This window comes from Melitaea cinxia, chromosome 15, assembly GCF_905220565.1.
Source record: "Melitaea cinxia chromosome 15, ilMelCinx1.1, whole genome shotgun sequence".
In the NCBI taxonomy this organism is placed as follows: domain Eukaryota; kingdom Metazoa; phylum Arthropoda; class Insecta; order Lepidoptera; family Nymphalidae; genus Melitaea; species Melitaea cinxia.
Window position 1 is genome coordinate 10557000 of NC_059408.1, and position 26085 is coordinate 10583084.

General features: G+C 32.7%; 2 protein-coding genes across 2 annotated transcripts; both read right to left on the reverse strand.

Moving 5' to 3' along the window:
* Window positions 1-242: 242 nt before the first annotated feature.
* Window positions 243-17842, reverse strand: LOC123660463 (integrin beta-nu-like). The gene is made up of 13 exons (XM_045595538.1): window positions 17598-17842; window positions 11501-11639; window positions 9483-9640; window positions 9084-9249; window positions 8632-8776; window positions 8018-8207; window positions 7411-7532; window positions 6680-7009; window positions 5387-5559; window positions 4396-4587; window positions 3198-3367; window positions 1818-2012; window positions 243-637 (listed from the first exon to the last, which is right to left on the reverse strand). Exons 1-13 carry the CDS (start codon window positions 17671-17673, stop codon window positions 243-245), a joined length of 2451 nt encoding a protein of 816 aa, XP_045451494.1. The 5' UTR covers window positions 17674-17842.
* Window positions 17843-22749: 4907 nt separating this feature from the next.
* LOC123660159 (phosphatidylinositol 4-phosphate 5-kinase 2-like) lies at window positions 22750-24445 on the reverse strand. The gene is made up of 2 exons (XM_045595262.1): window positions 24286-24445; window positions 22750-23153 (listed from the first exon to the last, which is right to left on the reverse strand). The coding sequence occupies exons 1-2, from the start codon at window positions 24443-24445 to the stop codon at window positions 22750-22752; spliced, it is 564 nt and encodes a 187-aa protein (XP_045451218.1).
* Window positions 24446-26085: the final 1640 nt, after the last annotated feature.

Genomic DNA, 26085 nt, shown 5'->3' on the forward strand with positions numbered 1-26085 from the left:
TAAGAATAGCACGATACATAAAACTTTATATAAAACTGTACTTTCAAATTTCATAATTACGTATAAGTACACGACGCCACAGTAAAATTCTTATAAAACGTAATTAAAACTATCACGTTCATGTCTACAATACTCTAAAAAACTTTCTTCTTTAATAGATAAGGTTTGAATGAAATTATTTACAACATAAATAATATAAACCGTACAATATGTATATAGTAGCTATAGAAGATCACATTAAATTATAAATCGTGTCGATCTCTCGGATATGACTCCGGTAATTGGAATTCTGAGATGGGAGATTTGTACAGAGGATTCAGTTCTTGCATTCTTGTATTCTTTCTGCTCTCTTGCGCTTCCTGCAAAAACTTGGCGTATGCGCGTCTATCGGATACAACTTGTGCACATTTAATAAAGAATATAAATATAATACCAGCAGCTACAACGCACGCCATTATTATGAGCGATGTCGTCATGATCTTAGCGCTTGTTGGTTGTGAGCATTCCTTGCTCCTGATTATGATCTCCATCGCTATCATGGATTTAATAGCAGCCTTGTACGTGTACCTGTACTCGCACTCGAGGCCTTCTTCCTGACGTCGTAATATGCATGACGTGTCATCGCTGTTTGAGGTTTCTAGAAACATAAAATTGTATCGTTATTATTTGAAATATGTTCTTAAAGCGTAGCTGTTTTTTTTTTTTGTTTTTGTGTTAAAGTAATTACGACTTATGTAAAAACGCCTTATTATATTTGTCGTTAAAATAAGTATAAGATAGTTATTTTCTATAGCCAAAAATAAAATAATTACTTCTGCGGAATTCTAATATTTTTAATAAAAATATCTTAAGTAACTCCAGAGAACGAAGAAAAATAAATACATAGTGTAACCTGTGTGAAAATAGGTCGCATTGTTTCAGAGATTGACCATAAAAAAAGAAACAAAGAATAGGAAGCATGTGTGTGTGTGTGTGTGTGTGTGTGTGTGTGTATCGAAACATTTGATGCTATTTAAAATGTTTTAGTGGAAACCCATTTATCCAAATGAATGGAATGACTGAATGAAAAGACACTAAGGACACACACATTAGCTCCATAAATAATGACACCTTTTTTACTTCCAATTTACACTCATAGCATATATATACATTAGCTGTAAGGTTTATGGTATATAGTAAATTACACAAGCACGCGTTACTGTAATATAATTTTACGAGTCATTTAGACGTAATTTGAAAATTGTCCGTTATTATAATTCTGTCACCGCAACCACATTAAATTACCCTCTTTGTAAAAGATTTTTCATTTCATTCATTTAACCACGCTTTATACTTAATATCACCACAATTTATAAACTATTGTAGCAGTATATAGCTATAGTACTCAGATTTCGATAGTTATATTGGTACTTAAGTTGATATAAGACATAGTTAAAGACAATTAAATGTTTATTATGTAATAGCAAATGAGATAGTAGCGTGTTAGTACATCTTTTTAAGAGATCTTTTCTCGCCAGTCGATATGACATCTCTGCAGAGGGTCTAGGACAGTCCAGGTCTCGACAGAGTCAACGGCTTTCTAGTCATGTACAAATACCTTACACAGCGGCTGATTATACTCTTCAGTTTTTTGTATGATTTGCCGAACAGTATGGATTTGGTCTACGGTGCTGTAGGCATTTCGGAACCCAGCCTGCTCCGGTGATTGGAATTCGTTGAGCTTTGTGGCGAGACGATTTGTAACGCCCCTCGAAAATAGCTTATAGGCATGCTTTAGAAAAAAATAATAGTATATTTAGGTAATTCAGAACACAAACCTTCATTGAGCCTCTCACTAACAGTATAATTGACGGTTCCAATTGCACAAAGATCAGTGCAACTGCTATTCAAATGGCACAACACACAAGGCTCTGCATTAGCACAGAGAGGGTTTTCACAAGTTGCACATGTTTCACAAAACAGTCCAGAATATACAAGTCCATCTTCGTTGGCAGTGGAACACTGGCATTGACCTGAAAATAAGAAAACAATTTCATATAAAACTTTTTTTTATGTCCTACTAAGGTGACAAAAAGGTAGATTTCGCCTGATTGTGATTGTAAGCGGTTACCATAGATTATAGACGGTTGCTAATCGAGTGTATTGTTGACTTTACTTCCACTATCAACATGGATCTAACTAATTTAATAACCACTATAGGAACAGCAGGACCCTTAATAGTACTTTAGAGCAATATTTGAAGGTAATCTTCAGTAATTTTTGCAGTATTTCCCCAGTCAGGCTACACTAGACTGAACAAGATATTTCCTATTGCGGACTTCATAAAAATCTAAGCAACATTATGAAACCCGCGTTTCATTCGTTTTTATTTTTAACTAGCTGCTCGGACAGACTTCGTTCTGTCAATAGTTAATAGTATTTTTTGTATTAAAACCTTCCGTGGGTCTTAAGGAACATACGAAAAAATAAATCAGTCGAATAGGTCGAGCCATTCTAGAGTTATGCGCTTAGCAACATTAATTTTTATTTGTATAGATAGATAGATGATCCACTTCTTTGCATCATCGCGTGATGTTTCACGATAAACTACCTCGATTAACAGGCTTTCTAACGGAATATTGAAAAAATTGGATCGGTACAGTGTATTCTATAGAATAATTATTGATAAATTTATTCAAACAAAGACGACTCCTGTCACATATAATTTAAGTGTAGATTTGTTAATATTGTTTAGTTCTGGTTTACACGAAATGAACAAAAAACATTTTTTCACAGACGCCTGTAACACTAGAATATGCTTTCAGTGTTGCGGTGACGACTATACGCTTCGTTTGCCGTCATATTTGTATTAAAAAAAATAAGTATACGATTCACTTGGTTTCTTTCTGTGTGCTCGTGTGGTACCCAAATATCGAGTTTTTTTGTACAGGTACACTTTTTTAAATTACAGTACATTTTTGTGGTCAAATTGTTTTAGCTATATTTTTATTCCAATTTTTCCAAAATGGCATTAACTTCCTCTTTATACCAACAATTATATATATTATCAATATTATATTAGAACAAGAGCATGCAAAAAAATGCCACAGAATCAAAATCAAATATAACTTTATTCAAATAGCCTTCCAAAGCACCTTCAAATCGTCATTTTACAAATTAGATTATTAATTCGGGTTAGAAGTGAAGCTACCACTCACCGCAAACACACTCCCCGTGTCCGGAGCACACGTCGCTGGAGGCGGGCGCGACGCAGGCGTCCGTGCTGGCGGAGCAGTCGCACGCGGCCCCGCCCCAGCCGTCTGCGCATGCGCACGTACCGCACACGCACACGCCGTGTTCTATCCCGCCGCATTCGAGACCGTTCTCTCTAAAATACATTATCAATGGCCAGTTAAACTCGGTAAATTAATGTATTCAATGCATAATGCATTCAGTTTATAACATCCCACTGCTGGGCATAGGCCTCTTTCTCCATTTAGGATAAAGATTGGAGCTTAACCCACCACGCTGGTGGCGGATATGTTCCCTGCTATGAGTAACGATCGCTATCAGGCTTTTATGATAACAACCGGTACCGACAGTTTAAAGTGCTCTCCGAGGCATGGTGGAGAGACCCACAAGGACAGACATCCAAACCAGGAAGAAATATTTGCACATAAATAAATATCCATCCCGGGCGGGAATCGAACCCGCTAACCGTCGGTGTTTAGGCGACTACTTGCACCACTAATCCAGAGCGGTTGAAAATTGAAATACATACTTGTAAATAATCGCTTCGCCCCCCACAGGATAAAATCTTGTGTCGACTCACAAACAACAAATGGTAAAATAGTATGACATATACAAACATTTTTCGAACGTTTGAAAATTTTATACAGAACTTCAAAATATAGTAGTCGTTGCTTAAGCAAAAACTATGTTAACTTATGTTTGTTTCATAGTTTTGAAATGGCCATTAGAAATGTCCGTTAAATATTTTTAAAGGCATCAGTTCCTGATAAATAACAATGGTTACTTTTAAAGACAGTAATATACTTTAAGAAGGTACCTAATAATTTTTAGCTACTAGTTGACCCGGCGAACTTAGTACTGACATATTTTTTTTCTTTTATACAAACGTCTACGTTATTTATTACCGTTATGTATTTTTCCTTTCATTTTCGTTGTATTCTCTTCCTTTTCCAATGGGTTTCATCCTACTATAATTTTTTTCACTTTTTACCATTTTCAAAGGCTTAAGCCCTGGTCTACTGCTAATCTCACACTCCTGCACCGATAGTACCTGACCCGCTATACCGCGGTCGCACTCGCACTGGCTGCACATACAGTCTCCTACTCCGGAGCACGCGAGCCTATTTAAATTCATAAACGAGTAACTTCTCATCTGATACTCACCTACTAATCACACACTCCTTACACTGGCAGTACCGCCCGCTGTACCCGCGGTCGCACTCGCACTGGCCGCACATACAGTCTCCTGCTCCGGAGCAGACGAGGGAGCGCGTCGCGTTCGGTTCGCGACACTGAGCCTGCAGTTCAGCAGACTTGTTCTCGTCTTCTATGGAGCAGTCGCATAATGGACCAGACCTAGAAACCATTTTAATTACACAATGTTTAAATATCACTGTTTATTTATTTATAATAATGCGCGAGCAAGGTAGACTACAGACGGACAACAAAGTGATCCGATAAGGGTTCCGTTTTTTCCTTTTGAGGTAGGGAACCCTAAAAACAATCGTCAAAATCAGTACACCCAGCAAAAAGTTATGCGGTACACAAAAAAATACAGTCTCATTGAGAATATCCTCTTTTTTATGAAGTTGAATAAAAATTATATGTACAAGTGTTGTGTTGTATACTTGTATTTAAGAGAATATGATTCTATATTTTCTTTTATAAAAATATTTCATTAAAACGCACGACATGACATGACCTTGTTCTAGTTTCTCACATGTATAAATTTATATTATGGTTTTGACAAGAGCAGATACTTCAACCACCTTGGGGTGTGCGACATAATTCGTAACTTATTATTTATAAGTTAATTTTGTTTCTTTTACGACATTTCTTTAAGTGTTTAATTTTTAATGATTTACCAATCTACTCAAGAATTAATTTAATAAATAAATCCAAAAAAAAATATTTAATTTTAATTTAAAATTGTATGCATAAAATCAAACGTATAAATTTTAAACAAGCTAGAATGTATAGACTTTTTTTAAATTTTCTTTTATACAAATCTTGTCCAGATAGAAACAAACACAAAAAAAAGAATTAGGTATACCTACAATTTGGTGCATTTGTTCGGAAATGAAGCTTGTATATATATAAATTGGGCGATAAATTTTTATTTATATAGATTATGTGCAATATAGTAACTTCTTACCATCCTTTATTACATTGACAAACACCGCAAACAAGATGAGAGTTCCTCGGACAGGTAAGAACCATGTCCTTCTGCTTGTCGCTCTCACACATACATCCACACTGGATATCTATATCTAAGGTGAGAGTGTCCTGGCCCAGTTGACTCTCAGATATTTTTATCGTTTGATGCATCTGAAAAAAATATTAAGATCAACAATATAATGCTTAATTTTTAAACTTAAAAGTTTTGTTATTTTTTTTTTTTTTTTATAAACTGTATTCATCGTGTTTTATTTTATTATTGTTATTTTTTTGTATTAATATTTAGTCATTGAGAATGCAATGTTTATGGTGTCGTAAATATTTTTCTTTCTTTCTTTATTTCTTCTTAATTCTAAAGAGTATAGAGTTCAGAGTAGTAGAGTATTTTAATAATAAAAAGAAATTTCATGACTTAAGCACAACACAAACAAACGATCACGACAATGATCAATACAGGCCTATAGGAAGATCTGTCGTGAGTAGGAATCCAACCCGTGATCGCTACCATAACAACTAGTAGCTGAGACCGCTACGCTGTGCTATCCTCATTAATATTTATTATTTTAAATTACCCGGTCATTAATCTTTCATTGGATATAAAATAATTGGTGCTGAAACGTTTTATAATTACTACATATATGAATTTCAAATAAGTTTATAATTACTGGCGCTGTAACTAATCTGATTGCGGGTTGCATATTAATTTGACACGCTAGATATAACTGTTTCAATTTTATTAAATTACGCACTTTATATCAATTATTATAACGTGCATCGTATAAAGGTATAGTTGTCATTCATGTCATTTTTTTCTTACTAGCTGTGCCAGCGACTTCGTCCGAGTGGAATTTAACAAAAAAGTTATTGTTCAGTTCGTAGAGTTATAAAATAAATAAATTTCTAAAATTAAAGTATCCTAAGTTATTCCTTATTACCAGTTGTCTGCCAGTGAAATTCTCGTCAAAATCGGCCCAGCCGTTTTAGAGATAAGCCGGTACAACAGACAGACAGACAGACAGATAAAAATAGTTAAAAAAGTTATTTTGGTACACTTGGTTGGTAACACTCCAATTTTATTTATTTATACAGATGTTTTATATTACTATTGTACTAAAACAAGTATAAGATTCCCTTATGATATTAACATATTATGTTAAGTTATGCACTATATTTGAAATAAATAAATAATTTAATAGTTATACAGAATAGTTCACATTCAAACTATCCTTCAAAACGTCGTAAGAATTCACTCAAGTAAAAAATCCATTACCATTTTGTATTCCGGACAAGATTCCAAACTGACATGGGCCTCGTAATTAAGCGTCATGCCATATTCAACGCCGGTACACCGCTTCGCTTCTATCAGTGACCCCCCTTTCACTCCGCAGTCGGTGAAATATTTAACCTTTATAGGGCCGGAACTGGAGTCATCCTCAAAATTAACGACGCTCACGATATCTTCATAACCCATCTTGACTAGCTTGAGAATGTTCGAACTGTCGCTCTCCAATTTAGCTACGTAGGTGAAGTCAATCAACAGCTCGTGAAGGCTGTCGTAATGGTCCTTCACATTTTCTGTAACCGCGAAAATTACATTCACCTGCAAAAACATTGTTACAAATTACCTTAAAAATTTAGTTTTATTTTTTGTTATTTTAAATTGTAGAATTAGGAAATCCTATTTAAAAACTAACGTTTTTAACAATATTCAATTAATAGTTTTAACTTTATAGTCGTTACAACTACTCTAACATTACATTTACATATTTAGAATGTCCGATGAAAAATTAAAGCAACATTTTAAAAGTAATTATCGTATAATGCAGATATCACAAAAAATATAAAAATATTAGTATGACAAAACTAAGTATTTTCGCTTTGCAACGATTCAATTACACGAGCAAACATTGTTTCAATACGTTATATTCCTAATATCAACGGAAAACAGATTTGCGTAACACATACGACATAATCTGTATCTACAAATATTGTTCTATTTACCTTGTATTTATCTAGCAGTCGGTATACTTGTGCTATCGACGGATAATCGTACACAGCGGCTTCGGAATAATAACCATTTTTATCTAGATGGCATTGTTCATCGCTTTTTAAGGAAGCACCACCTAAATTAAAGTCAAAGAAATAAAACATTTTATAATCATGTAAATATTTTGGAACATATTAAATGTTTTGATCAGAGGAATTTTAACCCATTAAATGTGATTGGTTTTATTTTTGTTCTACATTAGTTCTTTTTAATTCTTGTTTTAACATAAACCAATAACCTTTAAGTAAACCAGGTACTGTATAAACAATAGAGCCCGCAAAATTACCTACATTTTCAGGCGTCGCTTTTACAACATATAAAGTATAAACATTAACATTGTGTTTTTTTGAATATATTTCAGCACATTATTTGACGCACTAGTAAAAACCAGTTAAACCTATTACAACTGCGGTAACCTTTGTAAGTTCAGCTTCCGCTAATGGCAAACAACAGTGCTTGCTTATCTCAATAAACATTAGTATACCTAAAGTATCAAGATTATCGTGGTCTTTTCTTATGTTTGTGTTTCAGTGATCAATTTAAATATTTATTTTACTTTACCTAGTCTTCCGTCACCCGCTGTGTGGAAGAGTCCATCTGAGAGCAAGATAATTATTTTTCGGCTGTGGGGAGACCAACCGACTTCCTTATCACATGTTATTGCTTGCACGAGAGCATCTAATTGCGCTTCAGCGTTGTCTAAGTTTGCTGTCACTGAACTCTTGTTAACCTTTTCAATAAATTCGTTTACCTACGAATACAATTTACAATTGTTGAAATATAAGTAACATAATAACTCGATATTATCCTGCATATTTATTTGTATATATAATATCTATTTATTTGTACATTTTTATATTCATGTTAAATGCTTACAATGTAAGTACCTACGCCTCGAAAACGTAAACGTGTATATATGTATGTATATATATATATATATATATATATATATATATATATATACACGTATATATATATATATATATATACACGTATATATATATATATATATATACACGTTTACGTAGCTTTATTTCGGCTTCAAGCCGTTAAGTAAAAACCTAAAAAATTGATAGAGTTACTGTGTGTATATGTTCTGAGCATCAAACACTACAGTGCCATTTTGAACATGGATGTTATTTCTATGTTTCGCAATATATTCTCTTCCACTTTACCTGATTTGTTAGCGTTAAATGATGTTTATAGCTGTAGGTTGCCTCACACGCCACCTCCTCCACGGTACAAGGATTCGCACGTCTTCGTGGGTCGACACTTATAAATGGCATCACTGGTTTCTCGGCAAAGGCACCAAATCCTATTCTAAAATGTTACACAATAAAATTGCCATTTCTTGCCACATGAAGAAAAAATTTAGCATGCCATTTTTAGAGTACCTAGATATTTTATGGATTAGGTAGTATTCAACAATCTTCTCCAAAATAACGACTTTATTTAAATAAATAATAATACAAATCAATCTATCTAGATATCTAAAAGACTGAAGTAGTAATTAATAGCGCAGTTTCCTTAACTCACGTCAATTTACTTCTAAATAAATACAAATGATTACGTACCTAATAATTTTTAATATAATATGTGCATATATTCATAACTTTTTATTAAATACCTAAAATTATCTGTTAAATTCTTCAATAAAGCTGGCAGGTCATCTCTTAGGGACACCAAGGTTTCTTTGTCGTCCTTCATTGACCATGTGAGATCCATTAAGTAATACAAATCTAAAGGGTAATTTTTGGCAGGTCTGAATGAAAATTTTATTTTTCTTGTTTCGCCTGAAATATAATTTAATCGTTACAAACATATGATGTCATCCATTACGTCATACCCCTTTGTATAAGTTTGTAAGTTTGTTGATTTGTCAAATTAAAAAAAAAACATAGGTAATGTTTTCGCTCTTTCCGTATATGGAATTTTGGAATTTAAAAGATGACCAGAGTTGCCTTTAATTGTAAAGATGCCTTAAAATTAGGTGAGACGAATGAAAGTGTGATAATGAAATACGTACGGGGTTTCAACGAAAGCTTTATTTTTTGCGGCTGTATTTGCACAACTGCTTCATGACTGTCGAGCAACATATCTTGGAGCGAGCGATTTTCGGCCACTTCCCATACTGGTTTGATAGGACGTTGAATCATACCCTGACCGCATCCCGTGGCTACCAGACTGTTAATAATTTTAATAAAAATAAAAGTAAAAATTAATGATTTAACTTATACACACAATGTAAAACTTGTACATGTTCGACAATGTTTTAGTATCTTAACTTGTTGTTCGGTTAGGACACAATGACTAATACTAATAACATCAATAGATTTTTAAATGAAAATTCATATTTTGTATTAAAATTAGTTTATTCTGTTAAACTGTACTTTTCACTTGTTGACATTTTATCAACTGTTACTAAGAATACTGGCCTTAACTAACGATTCTGTCAAGTTAGCAATTATTCAAAGCTATTTGAAAGCTTTATTGTGATTTGATATTTTAAAAATTAAGTTTTTGTAACAGTACTAAGATGTATAGATAGGAAAACCTATTATTAGCCTTATTATTGTTCATATTGTTTTAAATTTTGTATTTATACGAATTGTAAAGCTGTTGGTTTTCAAAAAAAAAAAATCAAAATCCTACGTCATTGAGTTACTAAATAAAAGCATATGATCGCAGCATTATTATCAACAAGTCACACATATCTCGAATAAGGTATTAAAAGTTTCAAAAGCGATGTTGATTGTCGATCAATGATAATATTAACACACTTGACGAACGATTGAAAAAAAAGCTGGGCAAATTGAAAAGTATACAATCTCCGAGTCATGTTCGCCTCACAATCAATCAAACGGGATGTCTTGATTGTTAAGCTAAGTCAGATATATCGTGTGTGAAATACTCATAGGTACCTATTCCCGATGACCCCAAAACGTTACAGTGCAGTGATTCGGTCAAATAATAGGTACATTACAAGCATTCGTAATCATCCATTGTTTTAGAGTGCATTTATTACCTTAGAGAAAAATTATAGTTTATTTTTTTTTTTATTATACGTTCGGGTCTGATTTAATTGTATACATCATCATTACAGCCTATACAGTCCACTGCTGGACATAGGCCTCCACAAGTTTACGCCAAAAATAACGTGAACTCATGTGTTTTGCCCATAGTCACAACGCTGGGCAGGCGGGTTGGTGACCGCAGTACTGGCTTTGTCGCACCGAAGACGCTGCTGCCCGTCTTCGGCCTGTGTATTTCAAAGCCAGCAGTTGGATGGTTATCCCGCCATCGGTCGGCTTCTTAAGTTCCAAGGTGGTTGTGGAACCTTGTTATCCCTTAATCGCCTCTTACGACACCCACGGGAAGAGAGGGGGTGGCTAAATTCTTTAGTGCCGTAGCCACACAGCACAGTGCCGTAGCCACACAGCACAATAATTGTATACATGGCTGTCTTAATAAAGATATATAAATTTGTTTTTTTTGTGAATGAAATCGCGGGTTAAATAAATCATATACCTACCTATATATAAAATTCTCGTGTCACAATGTTAGTTATAATACTCCTCCGAAACGGCTGGACTAATTTTTATGAAATGTTGTGTGCATATCGGTTAGGTCTTAGAATCAACCAACATCTATTTTTCATAACCCTAAGTTATGGGGGGGGGATTAATGGGGTTAATAACATATATTGCAAAACAACGTTTGCGGGGTCAGCTAGTTATTAATAAAACTTATTTGATTTTATTAACTTTTCGTTACTGTTTTACAATGCCTACCTATATGACGACCTGCACGGTTTTACCTACGTTTAAATTAAATACTAAGCATCTATACGTTATGTCTTATAGCAAGTCTCGTTTCACATTTAGACAAAAGAATTTTAAAATCTGATTTACAAGATCTCGAGATAAGCATCCAAACAACAATCAACCGTGCGAAGTGTTTTTAATCTATTATAACAGAGATTACTTATTAAATACTACATATAAATAATAATATAGACTTATAAGAGGTATTTAAGAATCTTACCTTGAATCGTCATTGCATCGCGGAGCAGTTGGACTGTAGTAGGGGTCCGCGCACCAGCGACAGTGGCTGGCGGCGGAGAGACATGGTCCACACTCTACGTTTTGAATGCATGCCAACTTGTTTAATAGCTGTTCTTGAGCTGTTAAAAAGTAAAATATTAATACATGTATAGCGAAACGAAATAAAAAATACATGCGGGAAAGTTCTTTACCTTAGAACTTGTCAAAAACATGTAAAAAATGTTTATTTATGGTAGAAAAAAATAAGGGAAAATAAAGAAGTTTATATAATCTAATTAGGATGTTTATATTATAGAATAAAGTACAAATTGTATTTTAAATTACATGCCTAAACCTACCTATTACTGTTATGATTAGTAGTCGTTAATAATAAAATTTTATTTGTAGGTACTTATATTTTTATCAAAATTAGTGAATCAATATAAACAGTCATTACTTTGCCTGACTAAGCTCACTCAAGTTTCGATTGAGCAGGAACCCCAATCACCTCGATTATCTTTTTAATAATAAATTTTTAAAAATTTTTAAAAATAAATAAAATTGTCATCGACAATTAACTCGTTGTCAGCAGCACACCATTAAATAATCATCCTATATAAGCTCTTTGGGAGTCTCAATGAAATAATAATTTTGTTCTATCGATAGAAAACCGGCGGGTGATTGAATAATACGCCAGAATCAGTCGAAGTAATAGAAATTTATTGTAACAAATACGAAGACAAAAACGCATTTATTTCAATTTATTTTAATCACTCCCAGAAAAATTAAAAAGGCTTCGATATATATATATATATGCGTATAACTGCATAGTAACAGACTAATATACTGTTTACAGTTTCCTCTTTTTGTATATGTCCTCAACAATTTTTCCACTTGACAATAATAAATTCAAGAAACAACTTGCTTACATACATATGTATCATCACATCACATCAGCCTTTCGAAGTCCACTACTGGACATAGGCTTCCACAAGTTCAAGCCAAAAATGGCGTGAACTCATGTGTTTTGGCCATAGTCAGCACGCTGGGCAGGCGGGTTGGTGACCGCAGGGCTGGCTTTGTCGCACCGAAGACGCTGCTGCCCATCTTCGGCCTGTGTATTTCAAAGCCAGCAGTTGGATGGCTATCCCACCATCGGTCGGCTTTTCAAGTTCCAAGGTAGTAATGGAACTGTGTTATCCCTTAGTCGCCTCTTACGACACCCACGGGAACAGAAGGGGTGGCTTTAATCTTTCATGACGAAACTAGCGTAGCGCTTTGAACTATCAAAATCGTCATAAAATGCGTGAGAAGTCAAATGCTTATAAAGTCTGTTTAGAGTTATTCTTTACGATTAACCTACAAAACCATTTTCATAAAAAATATTAATTGACCATAATGTTTGTTGGTAATTTGTCACAATTAAAAAAAGTTATGGTATAAGCACGAGAAACATAAGTACTAAGCCGTAGTGCCTCAGTTGTTACTGGATATAAAAACTAACTAATAAAATGCTTAAACAGATGATAATAATAAGATATTTATGAAGCCATAAGAATGTAAGATGATAATGCTTGTAAATGAATAGCCGGTAGGAACAATAAGCTATTAATCAAGAGAGAAAGTTGCCGAAATTGCTCAATTGTATAAACATTTATAGATGCGTGTATCTTGTCCAAGAAAAGAAATTCTGTAACGGAATGTTGTCAACCATGAGAACTGTTGCGTTAAAGTTGTAAATTTTTTTTATATAGATTATTTTATCCCTTATTAAATTTCTTTAAATATACTTTTTTTTTATTTTAAAAATGTAACGATATATCAACGTTTTTGAAAAAAATATAAAAAAAATCGTTTCTCATTAAAAAGTAATTTGAGGTTTGCTTTGTAGAGTTAAGATATTAGGGTAAGCCTACGTGATCTTAATTGAACACTTATCAATGACTACAATAGTGGATATAATTACTATTGTTAAGAGTGACATAGATTGGTACAGCGTGGCCTGAATATGTCACAGTTACCTGCAACAACGCCATTGATAAAGAATAGTACATAAATAGAATCTATTAAATATTTATTGGTATACATTTATTAGACTTGTATCTTATAGGTATAAAGTATTGGATCAATATTTTAGTGTCAATAATAACAATGTATGTTACTTAAAAAGGTTAAACTTAAATTAAATTAATAAAAACAAAGTAGCTTATTAAATTTATCATCAAAGTCCTTACTTACGTAATGCTAAATTCTCTCCGAATGCATTGTAACGTATAATTTGTTGCATCTCCGTTTATAACTGATACTCAAACACATTCCTCCGATTTAATGAATGTTTATTGTTAATTTGTTAGCCAAAACATTAAATACAAATACAATAACTCTTTCTTTTGTTCTTTAAGTATGAAGGATAAGTTTCATCCTTCATGTCAGTCATAACAAATTTGAAGTATTTGAATTGTGACATTCTCTTAAGATTAAATTTTCCTAAATTATGAGGAGTAGGATAGTAAATTAATTGGATAGCAATGCTAATGCAACTAGTGGATCACAGGTATGTTTTTCACCCATTCGAAACACCAGGACGTCGCTATTTTTACGATATAGACGGGACTGTACTTTTGCACATTGGCCAATTGTTGATAGCTTCCAAAGTACACTTATTGAAGGATTAAATGTAGCCGTGTCACTTACGTAGGTACTTGATATTTACACAATTATCATTAATAGAGCATCTTGGTCCAGGTCAAGCTTTAACATCAATACAGCTGTAGAGCGACATTTAATCATTAGGAAGTGTCTTTCTCCAGTTAACCTTCTAACTTTGACTCCAAATTTGAAGATTTGATTTATTTGTTTATTTATTTATTGAGGTTTGCTAGCAGTTGTTACATTTATGAAATATTACAATATGAATTTTATCAAAGACTACATTTCTTAATGTACAACCGTATTAAAGCAAACGCGACATGCAAAGTTATCTTGTTAATGTAACAATAGAATAAAACTTGATCAAATAGTAGCAAAATAATGAAGCACTAAATAAATTAAGCATATAATCTGATGTGATGCTTATGAAAATATAAGCTTATGATGTTTGTGATATTGTTAATTCATTGGAGTATTGGCACATTTGCTTCATTAGGTACTATAGTTATATAAACCACTACAACAAAAACATAATAAATATACGACACGCGGAGTTGGCTGAAGATTTGGATACGGAAGTTGGGACTATCATATTAATATTTAAGTTATTCTTGTCTATGGAATCATGTCTAAATTTAGACATTAAAATGGTTAGTGCGACTCTCTCGTTTGCATCCTTTTCTCTGTATGCTTAGATCGATGCGATTTTCGTTAGTAAGTAGAGTGATTCCAGAGAAAGGTTTATATGTACAATACATGCATAATATAATAGAGGCACACTGATAGTTTGTACAACCGTGCGAAGCCGGGGCGGGTCGCTAGTATTTAATAATTATAACTGTATTGAGTTTCGTTAACATCGTATAAGAACAGAAAACATACCGAAATTCTTGTTTACAAAATTAAGAAAATTCACTTCACTTCGGCATTTATACTTATTTCAAATAACTTCTAAATTTATTGTAGTTTTAAATTCTATTAAATTGTTTGTTTTGAGTTTAATCTAAAATGGGCGTATATGCGTTAAAACTAGTTTTACACAGATCGCCGGTACAAATAAAACACACACGTGGCTCGGAACTGATAGTATAATTAATGTTAGTATCGATCACATCATCACAACAGTAATTATTAACCGCCCACGCTTACATTATGTTTCATTAACACTTTCTTTTCAACCTTCCATCGTTCCCTCTCATCTATTTGGATTAAGTATAGAGTAGACGCTATAATTGAGGTTTATGTTATACGAGGCATACTGTCATCAAATGCATATCTATATTAATGTTATAGAAAAAAACACACGTTCTTTATGTAACTTTTTACGTTAATCATACTATAGCTAGTAAGTAGTACTATAGAATGATTGCAGTATATATTTATTGTAAATATATAGATGTATACACGAGTGAAACCGTGAAAGACTTCTAGTTTAATATAAACATGGCTTATTTTGTATCGCAAATATTGTAAATAAAAATCGAAAATCAACATTGCTATAATACTATTATACGTTTATGACAGTCAACTAAATTTTTCTTTTTAGTCTACAAGTTTCTTACATAAATATGTATATAAAAATAATGGTTTTTTTGTTTAAATATCATTTAGTTCAATTTTATCAATAATAATGTTTCGGATAAGCGCATGCGATTCGGCCGAGAAAGGTATTTCGCATCTGTTTTAAATCAAGTTTTCAGGTGTAAACAAACTATAACCACACGCTAATACGCAGTGAACTTTTATAATTTTTGTGTACATGATTTTCTAAGAATCATAGTCATGCATAAAAGATAAAGAATTGAAATCATCTTACATACGCCTAATACTAATTCACTATTGCAACAATAACATTGTTTTCATAGTGCGGAAATTCATTTACATCACATCCTGTTCCTAGTTGTAAAAATATAACGTTTTCATATTTCATCTTAAGCGCCAGTTTGATCTTAAATAAGTTTGATTTTAATGTTTTTCCGGTTATTAACTATAATATATGATTTTTATTTTAAAGCTTGTCAAAGTGAATATCTAATCTATACAAATAAATAAAATTGATGTGTCTGTTTGTAACATTAAAATAACCAATGTTTACTAAATGCATATGGATCATATCTGTCTGTCTGTTTGTTTCCGCTAATCTCTGAAACGGCTGGACCGATTTTTACGGGACTTTCACTAGCAGATAGCTGATGTAATAAGGAGTGATTTGAGATAATTTTATTTTATAAATTTATTTATTTTGTACCTCTGCGAACTGAACAATATTTTTTTTTAATTCCACGCGGATGAAGTCGCGGTCACAGCTAGTTTAGATATATAAACAAGTTGTAAATAAATATAGTAGTAATGTGTAATGCATTTAAGTGATGGTTCTCTCGATAGACACAGAAATAAATTCATGATAAGGTAAACTAAATGTTTGAAAAAATATAGATCATGAGAATTTGCAAATCAAATAAATTTAGTCGTATGATAACCGAAATCAAGCAACAAGCTGCATTAGAATTTATACTCTATGACTTTTACGTTACAGGATATTCTTGAGTACATAAATTCAGTCCATATTTGTATTTAGGACTTTGTATAAAATTAGACTTAAGCAGACAGGATTATTTTCCAACATTAATCCGTTTGTCCTAAACTTGTTGTGTAAATAGAACTGTCACACTTTAGTAAATTTTCTATTTCAGAGAGCTAATACTTTAACAGGTGGGTTCCGACATCTGTATGGGCTATTTTAGAATACATTTATTTTATGTTGCCAGAAATAAATCTTTCCTTTTGAAACGAGATGCGTCTTTATGGACTGATAAGAACTAACTTCGCTTAATTATAACGATTGATGTTACTGCATTAGCTTTTTAATTTATTTATGTTTGATAATTTAACACGTGTTATATTTCAATTTTAAATTTAGTTAGTTAAGTCTTCAAGATATTATGACACGTGTTTGGTTCTATAAATAAAATTGTACGTTATTTAGACTCGAAATTTTATATTTTTAATTATTAATATAACGATTTTTGTATTCAGCTAATTCTACCTGTAAGAATTTAAAGAATCAAACTGATTTATATCAAATACAGTGCCTACACGATTTAATTTTGCAAACGAACAGAAGATACAAATTTTAAATATAAGCTCCAAGTTACGACGTTTTAAATTGTAAATGGTAAAAGAGCGCTTTTTTGTTTTGTTATGTTTTATTAATAGTCCATTCGTAGATTTATTATTTAATGATAAATAAAACTATGTATTTAACAAAATAAACCAATTACAATTTATTTTATAATCTGAATACAATACCAGCACCGTGAGTAGTATACGCTAGGTATGATTAATATATGGTTATTACTCATTCCGTTACATGTAGATACTGGTGTATTATAAAAACGGAAATCTTAAAAAGAAAAACAATGTCTAGCATATGGAAAACTAACGCTCACCTTGACCGCTTACATATCCGACAGTAAAGAAACTGCACAAGTTAAACAATGCGATCACAAAAAATCTGTCGATCATGATCGGTTTCGAACTAATCACTGGTATTTGCAGTTATATTAAACCGAAACGCGATCGGTTTCGCGATGAGTAACTGATAAGGACTGATAAGGTGATAAGGATAAGGGGAGGCGCGGGCGAAGCGCTCTCGGCGCTCGCACCGACGACTCCTTCGGTCGACATCTGCCGCACATCTAATCTACGCGCCATGCCGTACCGACTTGTTGCCGCTCAGGAACCACTACGTCGATGAAAATTCACGATAGAAAACATTGTATCACTTTCATTTACCACTTAACCTAAAATCATTATACTTCACTTCGTACTTAATCGTCAACGTAATAGCAACTAAGCTATTCTTCTTTGTTATTAAATGAACTTAAGTGTGTTCAGGGTATGATGATTTTACGTAGAGCCGCGTGAATTAATTGCAGTTGCCTGATAACACAGTTTTTCAGTGTTATCAGAGAGGAAGTATGGTAAGATGTTTATAAATTAAGTGTTGCATTATTTTTTGTTCTTGCATAATACTAGAGATAGAGAATTTGATACTCACATAAGGTTCATAACCTCGTTTTCGTAACTCTACATGTTTCAACGTTAGTTAATAGCTACTCTCGAAATTTAAATTTAATATTCATTGTAGTCGTATTTATAATTTCTTTTGTGTCTGTATATAATATAGAAAAAAACGTTGTTATATTTTACTGTCTGTAGCGATATATCGTTTTATTGTAAAGGAAAAATTATTCTAATATATAAAATTCTCGTGTCGCGATGTTTGTAGTTAAACTCCTCCGAAACGGCTTGACCGATTCTCATGAAATTTTGTGAGCATATCGGGTAGGTCTGAGAATCGGCCAACTTCTATTTTTTCATATCCCTAAGTTATAAGGGGGGAGGGGGATCAAGAGAGTTAATCACATATATGGCAAAACAACGTTTGCGGGGTCAGCTAGTTAATTTATACAATTTTGTTATGGAATTTTAATATCGGTTAATACCTATAAGTTTGCTACGATTTGAAAAAGTTTTAATTTTATAAATATTACTGCTCTGTTATAAGAAATCTTTAAGAAAAAATATTCCAGAAGTTTTTGAAACAATTAAAAACCGCCAGTTAATTATATAGCGTGATAATTTACATATGCTTTAGCGATAATGCCGTCTCTTGTACTTCTCTTTTTCTGTTGATATGTAAATTGTTTTGGTGTACAATAAAGAGTACAAATAAATTATACCCAGCTTAAACTTAATGATGAGTCTTTATTTAAAAAAATACTAAACACGAAAAATAAAGATGAGATCTTAGTGTGACCTTACTCAAAAGGTATTTTTAATAGAGCCAAAATTCTGTACAGTGGGCGTACATCCGAGGCCAAACGACAGTCATTCCTTTTTATTCGTGGGCGATTCGTAGGTAACTCCTATTATAGATGAAAATTGCATCATTAACCCGGTGCTGGTGTGGCTGGGTATTTAATACCCGACAGATTTTGAAACATCTCCCGTTACCACGGTTGCTGTAAAGTATCCGAAACGTCGGGCATGTAAAAAAATCTAATAAACCGCGGTAAAATCCGAAAAAGTTATTTCATTATAGTGAGTTCGCGTCGCTCGCTTCAGCTTCAGCTGCTGGGAATAGGCCTCTTTCCCCATATTGGAGAAAGATCAGAGCTTAATCTACCGCGCTGGTCAATGCGTGTTGGCGAATATATTCCGTACTACGAGTAACGATCGCTATCAGGTGTAAATAATAACAACCGGGACCGACAGTTTAACGTGCTCTACGAGGCACGGTGGGGAGATCCACAAGGACTGCACAATCTCCCACACCATGGCAAACATCTGTATGGTCAACACAAATGTTTGTTATGTGCGGGGATCGAACCGCCAGCGCAACAGCCACAAACCAATGCTGTGACCGTTGCGCCAACACGTCGTTCGTAATTCGCGTAAATATTAGAAAATAATACACGCGCTATGTATCATACGAATAATAATTAAAATAAAATGTTAGAGACAATATCTGAATAGTTATATGCATACTGTATAAATAGAATACCATTTCATTTACTTATATTTTATATTCAAAGAAAATAATATTTGTATCTCATGAATCTATTACTTGTGACTCTTGTGAGTAGCGCACTCAAGAGATAAAACCAACTTAAGGAATTAATTATTATTTAGAACTCGTTGGTTAGAGTATGTTGAAAAACTATCTTAATTTTGGTAGCGTGACGGTGTTTCTAAAATAAATTTCATTTTATAAATTAATTGTAGTCTTCTAGAAATCATTGATAAATTAAGCTGCGTAAATTTTTATTAGGTTAGTAAATGCAAGTCCATCTAAGTCCAATTGTTCCAAATGAAAACTAACAGCATATCTTCCTTTATACAAAGCCAATTTTTATGTAATCATGATTATGGGGAAGTACCTAACGAGTAGGCATAAAACGAGTCGGACTGATATACATCGAAACACACTTGACATTTGGTTTTTGACGTTAAAATGTCACAAATTTGTGTCTTTAACTGGTTAAGTAACTGTACTTATCACGGTCACAACAGGCCATTTCACAACTACAGTGATTCCTTTGTTTACTAAATGTATAATGTGTTAATTTGACTATCCTGTTCACGGAAGCTACTCAATACTTGGGTCCATTTCAATATGCATTTTGGTATGACGTTTCCTGTTACGTTTGAGGTGTGTTAAGCATACGTATACGCGGTTGAATTCGTGTACCGTTATGTTATCATACTTTATATAGCGCTACTTTGTTTTATTAGATAACTTTAACACAATTGTACAAAATTTAATATTAAATGTACCGAGGTAGATAACCGTGAAACACTTTAATTTATCTTAATACATTACGTATTATATAATTTTCGTATTTCATTAATACTATATCTAGGAGTTCCTACGAAGTTTCGTAGCCTCCAAATACCTTGTTTAGATTAGTATTGCTGATTTATTTTTTAGAATAAAAAACTATTCGTTTAAACTTGAGTTTTAAAATTCAGTGAAATCAAAAAATATTGTTTTAGAGAAAATTACTTAATAACCTGAATATTTGTCACTTTGCGTGAGATTTTACAAAACAAGAGCTTTAAAGAAAGAGAAGAAATGGCTGGAATAAAGCATTCAAGTTCTGTCACCTTAACACCATTTTAAAAAAAGCTAATAAATTAAATATTAAGCAGCGTAGTCGCATTCCTGATAGAAAGTACACAATGAAATGAGTTTATGAGCACCGAAGCAAACAAACAGACGTGATGAAGATTTTTTCGACCGCAGACACGCTAAGGTCAGACAACTTGTCACTTGTCTGATATGTATTGAAATAAAAATGCGTTGGTTTAAGTATTTTTAACTGTAAGTACGATTAATTAGACTGGTACGGTAAGGTGGTACTATAGGTGTATATTTTTTTACGCCATCTGAAAATAGAGATTTCAATGAACAATAAGCCCACTAACTTTTTGAGGTGAGAATTTTCGATTAAAAATGAGGGTGCTTTTTCGATATTGAGGTCAAAATAACGTGAAGAAATAAATATTTTAAGTCGAAAAAATTACAGTGTATTTGAAACATAAAAAGGTAAGTTTTCGCCACATATTATACATATATAAAAAAAAAGAATTTTGTAAAAGATAAAAATAAAAAAAACAAAATCTTGTCTTTTTTTTAATTTTTCGCATGAATTTTGAGGTTATGTGAAAAAAGTTTAATACAAAAGTAGTAGACCTTTTTATTACCTACAACTTTGCCATTTTATTTTTTTCCACAGGACTTGTAGTTTAGCCGTAAATCGAGATACACCGTTTTTACCCTTAAACCCTCCCTACTATACTTCCCGACCTCAGATTGCTCATTGATAATTTATTTCTGCTGTGTGGCTACGGCACTAAAGAATTTAGCCACCCCTCTCTTCCCGTGGGTGTCGTAAGAGGCGACTAAGGGATAACAAGGTTTCACAACCACCTTGGAACTTAAGAAACCGACCGATGGCGGGATAACCATCCAACTGCTGGCTTTGAAATACACAGGCCGAAGACGGGCCAACACAGACACAATGAATGCTCAGAACGCGTCATGGCTTTTCTTCATTGCCACAACGCGTTGAGATCGAATAGCATGTAAGCCACGACACGAATTTCGTTATTTGGTCTTTCTTTGATTGCCACAACGCGTCGTGCGCGTTTTCATTAGAGCCATAACACGAATTTCGCTATGTGGATGTTTTACTGTGACCACATCGCGTTGTGAGCTATTTTTTCGCTCAATGAGCGTTTTCGATCTTTGAGCGTAACATATATAATTATATATATATTTTAAAGTGTGTATTATAAATAATAAAATGCCAACAAATAATAATCGCTAAACAATTAAAATAGATATGTGTTAATAGTACTAGTACGTCATAGAATACATAAAATGGCTTTTCAGACATAATACATTTGGATAAACACAATAACATGTAAAATCAAATAAACAAATAAAAGAAGTAAGTAATAATTATAGTTTTAATATGAAGTTACTAATGTTGTCTTTTTCACAAAACATCAATAAATTTCATTTTTTAAATAAAACGTAACTCTTTTATAATATAAGTAACAATTAAAAAATATAAAGTATAATAGGTACCTATATCTTCTTTTGGAAGATTCTGTTCATCTTATTCTTATAAAATACATCTATGAATATTACAAGCAAAATATTAACTAACTACAAAAAAAATTAAAATACTACATAAAAAGTACTTACTTCGTTATTTAAACGTTCAACCATTTTTCTACAAAGATGCACCAAGCAGTGAAATATATATAAGCCTAATTTAGCCGTAATAGTACAGTTAGGTCAGAATTGTTATTTTTATTCCTAATATTTAGATTGGTTTGTGTTATTGTGTTTGAATGTAAATTTCCGGATGCATGCGGATAGATGCGGTCGTAAGTAACAATATTTCAATGAAAGATTAAAAACATATTTTAATATATCATTTAAATGAAAATAACATAAATTCTTGACTAACGAAATTTCATTAACTAATTTAAAATTAATGCAATGTTTCAAAATATTTAATCCTAATCGACAGATTTAATATTCGACAAAGTAGAACGTACGCCCACGTCCGTAGTTCTGCGCTTCTTTACTTTACTTTCTTTTGTTTTCTCCAAATATTCATAGAAATGATTCACAGGTTCAAACCAGCCGTAACCTTGTTCTGCTCTGCCTAACCATTTATGATTATTTGGATCGGTTAGAGTCAAATTTCCAACAGGTGTGTTTTCGCTAAAATCACATTCTAAGACACTATCATCTGGATAAAAGTATTTTCCTCGACCGCTGTACGACCAGTCTTTAATTTTTCCCACATATTTTGAACCATCAGTAAATTTAATGCAAACATCTTCATTGACTCCTAAACGGTCTGCATCCCATTCCCCGAAATAAGTGTCGCCTTCTGCTGTGGTGTAAGTGCCGGGGCCTTAAAATATAAAAAATAACTTGTAGAAAGATTTTATTCTAATATAACTAATATATGCTTCTATAAACTGTAAGAAGTTTATATGTACCAATAACAAATGCCTATAGTTTAAAACATACAAATTCAAAAACAAATTTAAGACATTATTTTGTTATCTACTATAATTATGTTCAAATGTGTTTTACGGATATTAACAAACTAAATAAGTATTAAATTATCATCAAATATCTGAGGTAAGTATGTAAAGTCAAAAACTATTTATTAGTTTATACCTAGGTAGATTCCAAAACTTCAAAAACATTATATACAACGGGCTTTCGCTATTGCTCAATTTTAAAAGTCGAGTACAGTCTGATAGGAAGTAAAGATAATTTTGAGTAATCAGGGCGTGACGGGAACATATCTGGATGGCCGTGCACTCCATTAAACTGTGATAAAAGACAAAAACGTTTCGTACTGCTTGAGCGCACTTCGCATTTAGAGGCAGCGGACTTTTAAAATTAACATCGCATTTGTAAACAATCGATTCATTCTACACTGTTCGTTTATTTTTCTTTTTTACTTATTGCGATAGAAAAAAAACTAATCTATGTATTTTTCGTCCTGGTTCTAATATAGCGTAACGATCGACCCGATTCCACAAATTCAGAATAAAGTTTGTATGAAAGAAATTTAAAAAAAAAAACAATATATTTATGAAAAAAAAATATGGCAGTATGAAGTTCACCTGGTTAACTATTTTAATATAATAATAATATAAGGTTTGTTTGTTTTCTCTTTATTTATTTTTTTATCTTAAGTTCCGTTCGATTTTCTTTCACAAATATATATTTTTTTTAATTTCAAAGCGTCTATTGATTGAAGTTATTAAATATCACACAAATATCACATTACAAACTCGTCGAAATACGACGGATATTAAAACGTAATGGACAATGAAACCGTTAACGACAACTTGACGAATCAAATTTCAGACAAATTAAAAATATTTTTTTTTAAACTCGACATAATCATTGTCACAATAAAATATCACACGATAAAGTATTTTTTTAATGTTTGTTATTGAGACGAATTTTGTCAGAAAATTAAATAATGTTTTCTTATCTAAAATACGCGCTTGCAAATACAATACCGTGCATTTTTACGCTTTTATCCTTTTTCTTAGCCTCAAAGAAGCCTTCATAAATATCGCCGGTGTCGTGTTTAAAGCTGCCATGGTCTTGTACCACAGGAATTTCCTTAACTGGCTTCGGGGTATCAGTTACCAGTTCTGTATCTCCTGGGTTAGCCATCGCATACTATTCTATTATGTCTATAAATTTTAATTATATTACAACATAAAATATTTTGTTTGAAAAAATGTTAAGTTAATAAGATGAAAATATAAGACATTTTCCCTAAACAGTAAAATTTTGTATAGGGTTGATTTTTTACGAACCACAATAGGTGTTTAAGCTTTCCAATGCTTCAGCTTGTAATATCCCACTGCTGGGCATAGACCTCTTTCCAACCCAAAAACAAAAATTTAAGTCGTATGAAATATTAGAAAATGTAACTGAGAGTGTATAGAGACCTAAAAATTTGATCACTATCTTAAGAAGCCACGCAACATTTTGTAAGTCGAGCTGCCTTACATATCACAAGATGACAAGACTCATGAACTCAAAAGAAAGTTTTTAGCTTGAGATTCAAAGAAAGTCAAGGGAAATAACGAAAGGTGTAAAAATTGGAAAAGTACGATACATGCATAAGCGAATGCTTGACAAAACGTTGTACAATTAATAAGTATTTTCTTACGATCTTACAACTTTGATATTGCGGCATAAATATTATACTTACATGCTCAATGCCTTTATCACATAATTATGTAGTTGGCACGTTCTTTAACAGGTGGTTTGGTTGTTGCCTAATGGTGAAATGGCATAAATAGAGTTTATCTCGTACTCGACAAAAAAGAAAAATATCGTAAAAATAATTGTGTTTGCTCGCAAACGAAAAAGAAAACCGACTTCAATTACATCGACGAGTAATACAACGCAGATCGACGAAAAAATAGTCAAGTAACAACGCATTATCAAAGATTACTCAGAAAATAGTTATCAGATCTCGATGAAATTTAAATGTGACTACATGATAATCATCGGCTTTCGATTACATTAAAAATCATTAAAATCGGTACACCTAATAAAAAGTTATTGCGGATTTTCAAGAAGTTCCCTCGATTTCTCTGGGATCCTATCATCAGATCCTGGTTTCCTTATCATGGTACTAAACTTGGGATATCTCCTTTCCAACAAAAAAAGAATTATCAAAATCGGTACATTCAGTAGAAAGTTATGCAGTATAATACAATGTAGGTCGACGAAAAAAGCGTCAAGTAAAAACGCATTATTAGATATAGCTCGAAAAGTAGTTGTTAGATCTCAAATAAATTTAAATGGAACCAATTGGCACACACTACCTTTCGATTAAAAGAAAATTTGTCGAAATCGGTCCACCCAGTCAAAAGTTCTGATGTAACATACAGAAAAAAAAATACAGTCGAATTGAGAACCTCCTCCTTTTTTGGAGTCGGTTATGAAATGAAAAGCTACGATTTTTTTTACGACATACGCTTATATATATACGCAGTTAAACAACTAGCGGATCTCCTACATATAAATAGAATAATTATGCTTTTGATCTAGCTGTGGCATTTACGGTCTGTTACAGTACCCTATCAGTAAATTGACGATGCGTTGGGGCAGTAGTCAAAGCAACTGGCTAATGCACCAGCGGTTTTAAGTTCGATTCCGCACAAGTCAAGTTTTTATACACATATAGGCCATAGAGATATTTTCACAGTCTGGTATCTTGTGATTGTATGATGTGTATCCAGATCACGATAATTAATTCACGTTGTAATGTGAGCCGTCGATTTTGAAGCCTCTTG

Excerpts from the sequence above, each read along its gene's own strand:
- LOC123660463 (XM_045595538.1), bottom strand. The coding sequence starts at position 17,673 with ATGATCGACAGATTTTTTGTGATCGCATTGTTTAACTTGTGCAGTTTC. Across the intron at positions 5,560-6,679 it reads CTTGTCCGGAATACAAAATG|ATGCATCAAACGATAAAAAT; the intron begins GTAATGGATTTT and ends TATTTTTTTCAG. Across the intron at positions 638-1,817 it reads TAGTGAGAGGCTCAATGAAG|AAACCTCAAACAGCGATGAC; the intron begins GTTTGTGTTCTG and ends TTATGTTTCTAG.
- LOC123660159 (XM_045595262.1), bottom strand. The coding sequence starts at position 24,445 with ATGGCTAACCCAGGAGATACAGAACTGGTAACTGATACCCCGAAGCCA. Across the intron at positions 23,154-24,285 it reads TAAAAGCGTAAAAATGCACG|GCCCCGGCACTTACACCACA; the intron begins GTATTGTATTTG and ends TTATATTTTAAG.